The sequence below is a fragment of the Schistocerca cancellata genome, chromosome 6 (assembly GCF_023864275.1).
Source record: "Schistocerca cancellata isolate TAMUIC-IGC-003103 chromosome 6, iqSchCanc2.1, whole genome shotgun sequence".
Lineage (NCBI taxonomy): Eukaryota > Metazoa > Arthropoda > Insecta > Orthoptera > Acrididae > Schistocerca > Schistocerca cancellata.
The window spans coordinates 13735615-13744891 of record NC_064631.1 but is presented as its reverse complement, the minus strand read 5'-3'; the positions used below and the strand labels follow the sequence as shown (position 1 = coordinate 13744891).

Below are 9277 nucleotides of genomic sequence, written 5' to 3'. Positions count from 1 at the left end.
TGAGCTGCTGTCGGTGGAAGCGTCCTGTCATAAAACAGGCGGGTGGTGAGTTTGTTCAATGTACGACGTGAGGCTGCCGGCGAGGGCGGCGTGCCGCCAAGTTACGGGCCAAGTTTTGCCGGCAGGTAAAACCTGCGGCAGGCGCCACGCCGTGGAACAGCTGCCGGCCTCCGCGCGCCACCACGCCGCCACGCGGCGCCTTCTGGAACTTAACGGGCAGGTGTGCGGGCGGACCAGGGGGAGAGCTTCGTTTCACCCGAACGAACTAAGGAAGTGACGTCGAGATGACGTAGCCCAGCGTTCGCAAAGTATATCGATATATCGATCGGCGACCACAAATCGAGCTGACGTTGTGGCGGGAGAAAATCGAGTTGACGTAAAAGTGGCGGGAGAATCGTGTGTTTTCAGGCTCAGTGCTGTAGACTGTAGAGTTCTGCTGCTGCGGTATGTCGCAAACTCTTGTTTCGGGCACTTCTTCGAGTATGTCTGCTGACCGTGTTGAAGACCGGGAAGTAGATGTGTTCGAGAGGTTAATGCGTTCATCGCTGAAAGATGTACGTATTGACAGAGAAGGCGACATTCATGGATTGTGCGAGACAGAAGAGGATGTTGTCCATCTTCTGAGCAACTTGCGCGTCCATGGCTACGCATACTCAGTTAGAAGAAGTGCGTATTATCGCCAGCCCCCTTCAGGTGCTGCTAAACGTAAGTGTTCCTAATTCGTTTTTGTGTTCAGATGTAACATAATTACATAGTTGTTACATAGATGTATTCCATTTATATCATTTGGCTGCGTTACAAATAAATGTAATTATAGTTATTTGTAGTAAATAACGTCGTTTGTAAATCAGATTTGTACATTTCTCTAGTTAAACATGTCTTGCATATTTTCATTCTGTGAACACATTACACTTTTCATTCTCGCACTACGTACTGTTCAATCGAGTAAATCAGTCGTAGTAGGATGGGGAAGACAGCAAGCCATGTAGCACACACGAAACAATCGCGAAATAACATTAATGGCTATGTAGCTAAAAATATAAATTTGCTAATGGGAATGGATAACTAAGAATGAAATTTCACAAAGGACAACCATTGTCAAAGTTTATAGAATGTAGCCTACAAATTGAATTTGTTACTGTAGTGTAAAGGAAACAATTAGTTTTCTCCATATACATCAGAAATGAGAAATCTGGAGAAAAAAAAAAAAAAACACGCACACATTAATAGAATGCCGTGAACAAAAGACATGTGGGAAGAAGAAATGAAAGAAATTGGTTTTGGAAACATTTAAGACATGTAGGGATTAAAATGTAACTCAAGTGTAGGTACTGATACTTTTTTTTAAAATTAAGTATTTGTAGCAGCATCAATGCACGAAATGCCAATCGTCCTGCCTCTACTCTGGCAAGATTTTTTACAGTGTATCCTAAACATGACTGACCACAGGCGACTCTGTATTGTATATCTATTGATCATTTGGGTCATTGTTCCTGTACAGTTAAAGCAGCTTAATTTACAAAACTATCTACCCATTAATGAGTGAAAATACTGCAACTAAGTACTGACATCACTTCCATGCTCTTTGCTTCAGTGGTCAAAGACAACTACTTGTATCCAGTAGTGAACTATATCCATTCGTGTATGAATAAACTGATCTTGATTGTACTAGTTCATGACAAGGTAATTGGTTTTTGCATTAAATTCTGTTGGTTTTACATGATGCTATCATACATATTTTACATAGGCCTGCTACATAAGTTTCCATGTACATCAGTGGCCTACCCCATATATGTGCAGTGACATGATTGTAGATTTAATTAAAATTCTGTTTTTACCAGACGAGACAGGCTTCTTCTACAGCCACACTAAAGGCAACATACCTATACAGTTTTTTGGCCCTGTTTTCTGTGTCGAGAGCTTAGTTAAAAGAGAATGTACTCTTGGCCCGTTATATCATAAAAAGGAGACTCTTGTTGCAGATCATCTGGTAAGTAAAATAAAGATCTAAGTAGCAATTACATATATTTTCAATCAAAAAGGAATAGTTACAGGGACTTATAAAATTTTGTTTATTTTATACATAAAGGTGGACCATGTTAACCCAAAGAAGAAGAGAAAAGTTCTCATGGACACACAAAAGAAAGGCTGTCCAGCAACATTTGATGTCAAGTGTGTCAGGGTATTCCCCGATTATGCGATAAACTCGGCAACAGACAGTTCAAAAAAAAGAGTGAGTATCCAACTGAGTAATGTGTGTAGATATATTAGCCTGACAAGTTACATGTATGTCTTTTGGCTAGCTCTTGTATATAAATATTTGTAATTAATTGATAAATTTGTATTGTATTAAAGGTTACTGAGAAACTGAAACGAGACTTGGAGTCGACACAGGTACCAAAAAGTTATCTGAGATATTACGTGGCTGCCTCCCAAGCAAGCCGCCATAATCATGGCATTGAATGTGTGAAAACGATTGGACACATACACCCTTTGCTTTCAAAAGAGATCAGGGATATAGTTGCAAAGGGGACGAACTCAGTTCGGATAATTAAGTTAGAACTGGAGAGATTTGTGGAAAAAAATTTCACTGGGGAAAACAGACCAGATCGGATGAACATAATGTTTTACCCAACAGATAGTACAATTTATAGCCATATGTATCGGGCTCTGTTTGATTTGAAGAAAACTGTTATTGACCAAGATGCATTAAGGAATCAAATTAATGGGTGGGAAAAGGAATCGAAGGCTGAGAGATTTTTTTTCAGACCGTTTACAGATGACAATGGAAAAGTGCAGCCATTGCTTTTTTGTTACCAGCACAAGTAGCAAAGGGAACTTTTGAAAAGGTATGGTAGGGTTTAGGGTATGTTTGCTTGATGCAACATACAAGACAACGAAGTATGACATTCCATTATTTTTCTTGGTAGTGAGAGCTAATGTATGCTATGTAGTAGTTGGGATATTCTTCATTCAAGTAGAAAACACTGCTTCGATTAAAGAGGCTCTAGAAATTTTCAAGGCATGGAACCCAGACTGGAATCCAGTTTCATGGGTTACAGATTTCTCTGAGCCTGAGATACGGGCAATTGAAGGAACATTTCCAATGTCAAGGGTTTATCTTTGTTTATTTCATCGAAAGCAAGCCTGGCAACGGTGGCTTAGCAAAAAGAACAATTTAGACATACCGGGTGATAGTGAGCAAATCATGAAGCTGTGGGAAGGAATTGCTGAGTCACCATCTGAAGAACAATTCTTAACTGCAAAACAAAACCTTCAATCTCATGAATTGTTAACTAGAAATTCTGGTGCACTTGATTATTTTAATAAGCAATGGCTTTCAGTATCTGAAAGGTGGGTGAAGGCCTATGAGGACAAGGAGAATTTCTTCGCCAATATAACTACTACTAATGGTGTTGAATCACTAAATAAAAGAGTGAAACATTTTTTTCTTAGACATTCAGCAGATAAAACATTGACAGGTGTTGTTAAAGTTTTGATAAATGATTTCCTCCCTAGCCTGTTTAAAAAATATTGTCTGAAGAATTCAGCTGTGAAATCTTACAGCACAGAGATTCCTGATTTCTTGCATAACAAGTCACACGAATTTGTGAATCACGTAATGAAAAGATATTCTTCAGCGCAAACTGACCTTACCGAAAGCTCAGTGAGAGAAATGGGTGAGGGATTATTTTGTGTACAAAGTGCCGAGGCCAAGGATTGTTACTATGTGGTGAATTTTGCAAAGCCTAATTGCACATGTGAAGACTTCCAAAGGTGGAAATATCCATGCAAACATTTCTGCGCAATTTTCATTTATTACCCTGGCTGGGACTTTCATAAGTTGAATGACAGTTACAAGAACAGCCCTTTCATTTGTCTCGATGAGACCTTTGGGTTTGGCTCAAGCAGCAGTTGGTCTGAACCTGCCAGCCCTGTATTACAAAGTTCAGAGGATACCAGTAGTGAGGAGGCAGTAAACCAAGGCAGTGACAATCCCAGAAGCTCAACTTCATCAGAGGAGCAAGATGCACGGGAATTAGCAAGGCAGGTCATAAACCTGACCTACAACTGTAAAAACAGAGAAGCTATTGCTAGAACGCTGAAGAGGCTTCGAGAATGTGTGGACGATTTAACATCATCAAACCCACAAGCCGGTGGTCTGCCATTATCAGGATCATAAAAGCGGGGTGTGTGTGTGTGTGTGTGTGTGTGTGTGTGTGTGTGTGTGTGTGTGTGTTTGCTTTGATAATGTTTTGTGAGGGAAATTGAGCTTCTTGGTGTACCACATACTGCCCAAGTCTCGTAATCACACTGTATGAAAATGGATGAACAGCTGCAATCTGAAGTATCCTACCTCTCTGCTGAAGCAAATTTAGCTCCAAGAATATGTAAGTCAAAATAAATTTATTGTGCATACATTTTCTAAAACTAATGTACTACAACTATAATCATTGAAAGAACTACTTACTTGCATTGATGCCCATACCAATCACCCTGGACTAAAAGAGGAACATAAATAAAATACAAAATACAGCTCAGCCCCCTGAATTAGTTAGTCATGAACATAGCAAGACAGCCAGTAGTATTTATTTAAATTTAATGAACCAGTTGCTGAAGCCAATTTGATTTTATATAATTGGTGCTAAAATCTAGGTCAGGGCCAGCGATAGTCAAAATGGTGCTTATCCACTGCTCATTGGTTGGCGAGTGACAGTTTTGCGTAGCCAGAAGAATGATTCTTTGACATATTCAATGAGAGACAAGAACAGACACAATATACTTCTAGCACTGAAATTTTAAAGCATTTTTATGTTTTCTGTTTTTCATTGTATTCATGAGTTTTGAGAAATATTTTGTGATAAGGGGCGCAAGCTATAAATTACTGATTTCAGTGATTGTTCTGCATGATGATGTCATCTGCTTGTGTATATCTCATGGATTAATTGCAGAGACATGAAAATGTCAGATGTGATGGTGAAATGACTCTTTAAAGAGTAAGTGGGTGGAATCGTCTGGAAGTGCAGCATAAGCCTCCACTTTGAGTAACAAGATCATTTTTTTTTTTTTTTAATTCCATCGTGGAAGAAGGTAGGTGGATCAGTATTCATTGACAGTTGCACGTATGCTATATTAAAAAGCACCGTTCCACCTACAGTCTTCCATGATTTTAGTAAAAAACATTGATCCACTTACTCATTGTTCTTGTGTACATTGATTGCATACCAACTCAAGAGGAGAAAAATATTTCACTACTTTCTCGAATACACCTTGGGTTGTGACACTGAACTCAGTTTTCAGATGCTAACACAGTTCAAATAGCTGTGACTCAAACAGGGAGCAGTTAAATATATGATTCTTGTTTACAACAATGTTTCATCCTTTCTTTCAAATGTTTTACATTGAAACATGTAGTCTGCCTACTGCTATCTCATTGGCTGTATAACACAGCTGACACACCCTCTTTTGTTCCATTATACTTCACAAGATGTGCTGAAAACATTCCTGCGCGAAAGATATAAGTACGCCAGTGGCCCTGTTCTAGAGTTTTCACAATAGTTGGTTCAAAACTTGGGCTGCTTCCACAGAACACCCATTGTCTAGTCTGCACAAGTGCCAGCTGCCCCTTCCTCCTCTCATAGTTTGTCGTACCTTACCAAAAACTTTTCCTGTTCTAATAATATGTGCCTTATAAATCTTCCTGTAAGCAAATTTTCTCTCTCTCTCTGCCCCCATTCCCTCCACCTTATCTCTCGTACAGTTTTTTCCCCCTTTTACTACATATTACTATAATTACTGAAAGGTAGAGGCACCTGGGATGACTCAATCTACATGGTTCTTGTACTGTACTATGGGGTACAATTTTAGATCTTTTCGCTTAAAAGTTTTATTGTTCCACTGTTGTGGAATTTGCTGTACACAGTCTGGTGGTGGTCAGATGAAAGGAGCTCTTGTCTTAAGTAGCTAATGCCTCATCACGTGCATGAATGGACTAAATGTTGTTGTACAGTTACTCTGACACACAATTGGCGGTTATATACAATTCCCAAAGATTATTCAATTATTCTACCTATATGTGTATACATATACCAATTTGTCTGAGGCTCTGGTCTGTAGATTCATTAATCACTAAAGTATTGCTATTTTCATTGGTAGTATCATTCCAGTAGCTACTTATCCCCCTGCTTGCCAATCGTCTTGAGAGATCAACACACACTCCTTGAGCTACTCCTAATTTGTTATCCTGCCCCTTTAATTTCTAACAGTGAGATGGTATAGAGCCTCACCTATTTGGAAAGATTTACCTCAGTAGCTCTGACATTTTCATTGACCTATGAAGTGCAGGGATAGGTACGTAAAAAATGGAGACATTAATGTGTTGCATGATACCACTCATTCTATGTGTGCGACTCCTAATATTTTATCAACTCATTGTATAGAGTATAGGGGTGCTTGGTAAAAGTCATGTCACACACAGTGTTCGATTTTTTTCCATACTGAAATTTTAATGACATGTGTTACATCTGCAATTACTTCTGTAAAACAACTTGTTAAGAGGTGAAAGCAACCTTGCAGATAGAGTAAACAATTTAGACAGTGTTGCAAGAGGATCTTTGATGGTTGATAATTAGACAATGGGTTAAGCCCTTAGTCACTGCTGATAAACGTATCCTGTAAATTGTAATTTACTACAATGAAATTTGTATGTCATGGCAGGCAGTGTTCTACACTTTGCTAAAGACGAACTGACATGTTGCTGCTAATTCCAGATTCACACAGTATGTTTGACATTCACTATCCAAAAAGTAGAAATTGTCTGTTGAAGATCAGCTTTAATTGAGGACTTCCCAATTGTGGCAGACTTAATGAAGTAGAATATTAACATTACAAAATGTTCTCACAAATTGGTACAATGAAAAGATTGATAACTCTTAGCTTTCAGCCCAAAGGCCTTCATCTGAAATAGAAAAATACACACCCATGACCAATGTCTCTCACTACTGTGGCCAGAATGTGTGTCTAATTTGTATTTCAGATGAAGGAGCTTTGGCTGAAAGCCAAGATGGATAAGTGTAAAATTGTTATTTCATCGTGGGCTTTGCGTTGTTATAATATTACCGTTCTTAGACATGTTATGTGTACTCTGCACCAAGTAGAATGAATTTGTACTATTTACCACAGTTACTCAGTGTACATACAGATTATTATACTGCAAAGGAAATTTTTCTCAACACCTTGTCAGTCATATATAGATTGCAGTAGTGATAGGTAAGAATTGCAATCTATCTTTTATTTTAAAGCTGTGGGTGGTGTGGGAGTTATCCCCTTTTGCAGTTAAACATGTTACATATGCTTCATCATTAAATATGTATTGTTTACCCTTTTTTTGCTTACTAAATTATTTCATGGTTCACAGGTACTCTGTGTTCTTGTGCCACATTTAAAAGCAGCATTCAGATCAGCTTATTTGGTTCTTTTGTATTGCATGGGAGCAATGGACAAGCCACAAGCAAAATTTACAAAAGAGTTGCAGTTGCAGATCACCTTGGCAACATCAAGGTATGTCAGTATCTGCATGGATTTTTGATTAAAATCACTTGCAGGCCAAGTTATTTTAAAGTTAATCATTGTATTCCCATTCAGGTGACACAGCTGTCTTCTCCCAGCAGCGAGAGGCAATGTTGTGATCATTCCTCTGAACCTCCTTTTCTCGTGGAAAGTGTAATTGACACACAATGCATACCCAGGTGCGGTAGTGCCTACCGTTACAAATAAGGTTGCTGTGGCACATTACCTGGTTGTGTATCATCAAGGTGCGTAATGTGATAACATTTATTTACATGAATTCTTATTACAAGGCAATTTTTTTCAATTAATTTTGCTTTCTGCACTTAGTCAAGACCGTATCAGTCCAAGGGAAAATATAATGAACACAAATGAGTGCTCAATTACAGTTTCAGACAAATGGCTGAATTTTCCAAGTTTTCTGTACAGTGAACAAATTACCACATGGAGACAAAAGTGAGTATAGTATCTGATTCTGAATTATATTTCTAGGAGCATGTTATTTTACCACTTCACTGTACATGATTTGACAATTTTGTATTGTTACAGGTTGCTGCAGAAGTGGCCTTGGTGTTCAAGTAAGACAGAAAGGCAAATTATATATATATATATATATATATATATATATATATATAAATATAATTTTTTTTTTTTTTTTTTTTTTTTAAATCATGATGCTATTACATCATCCTCAGGATAAGATGTAGCTAGAGCACACATTCTCAAAGTCTGTTAATGTTTATAGTGCTGTAGGTCAGGTTTATGACCTGCCTTGCTAATTCCCGTGCATCTTGCTCCTCTGATGAAGTTGAGCTTCTGGGATTGTCACTGCCTTGGTTTACTGCCTCCTCACTGCTGGTATCCTCTGAACTTTGTAATACAGGACTGGCAGATTCAGACCAACTGCTGCTTGAACCAAACCCAAAGGTCCCATCGAGACAATTGAAAGGGTTGTTCTTGTAACTGTCATTCAACTTATGAAAGTCCCAGCCAGGGTAATAAATGAAAATTGTGCAGAAATGTTTGCATGGAAGTATTCACATGTGCAATTAGGCTTTGCAGAATTCGCCACATAGTAACAATCCTTGGCCTCAGCACATTCTACACAAAATAATCCCTCGCCCATTTATTTCACTGAGCTTTCGGTAAGTCCAGTTTGCGCTGAAGAATATATTTTCATTACGTGATTCACAAATTCGTGTGACTTGTTATCCAAGAAGTGAGGAATCTCTCTGCTGTAAGATTTCACAGCTGAATTCTTCAGACAATATTTTTTAAACAGGCTAGGGAGGATATCATTTATTAAAACATTAACAACACCTGTCAATGTTATATCTGCTGAATGTCTAAGAAAAAATGTTTCACTCTTTTATTTAGTGATTCAACACCATTAGTAGTAGTTATATTGGCGAAGAAATTCTCCTTGTCCTCATAGGCCTTCACCCACCTTTCAGACACTGAAAGCCATTGCTTATTAAAATAATCAAGTGCACCAGAATAGCCATTGCTTATTAAAATAATCAAGTGCACCAGAATTTCTAGTTAATAATTCATGAGATTGAAGGTTTTGTTTTGCAGCTAAGAATTGTTCTTCAGATGGTGACTCTACAATTTCTTCCCACAGCTTCAGAATGTGCTCACTATCTCCCGATACATCTAAATTGTTCTTTTTGCTAAGCCACCATTGCCAGGCTTGCTTTCGATGAAATAA

General features: G+C 38.3%; 1 protein-coding gene across 4 annotated transcripts; it reads left to right on the top strand.

Annotated features, from left to right (window-relative positions):
- The first annotated feature begins 430 nt into the window (after nt 1–430).
- On the top strand, nt 431–8159 carry LOC126088099 (calcium-responsive transcription factor-like). 4 transcript variants are annotated; one of them, XM_049906190.1, is made up of 7 exons: nt 431–705; nt 1842–1990; nt 2090–2233; nt 7418–7560; nt 7645–7814; nt 7897–8022; nt 8116–8159. In XM_049906190.1, the coding sequence occupies exons 1-5, from the start codon at nt 447–449 to the stop codon at nt 7646–7648; spliced, it is 699 nt and encodes a 232-aa protein (XP_049762147.1). In that variant the 5' UTR covers nt 431–446; the 3' UTR covers nt 7649–7814; nt 7897–8022; nt 8116–8159. The 4 variants fall into 4 exon arrangements, 3 of the variants coding, with proteins under 3 accessions (XP_049762147.1, XP_049762146.1, XP_049762148.1); XR_007519941.1 differs by lacking the exons at nt 431–705; nt 1842–1990; nt 2090–2233 and adding an exon at nt 4090–4391; XM_049906189.1 differs by lacking the exons at nt 7418–7560; nt 7645–7814; nt 7897–8022; nt 8116–8159 and adding an exon at nt 2356–3786.
- The last annotated feature ends 1118 nt before the right edge of the window (nt 8160–9277 follow it).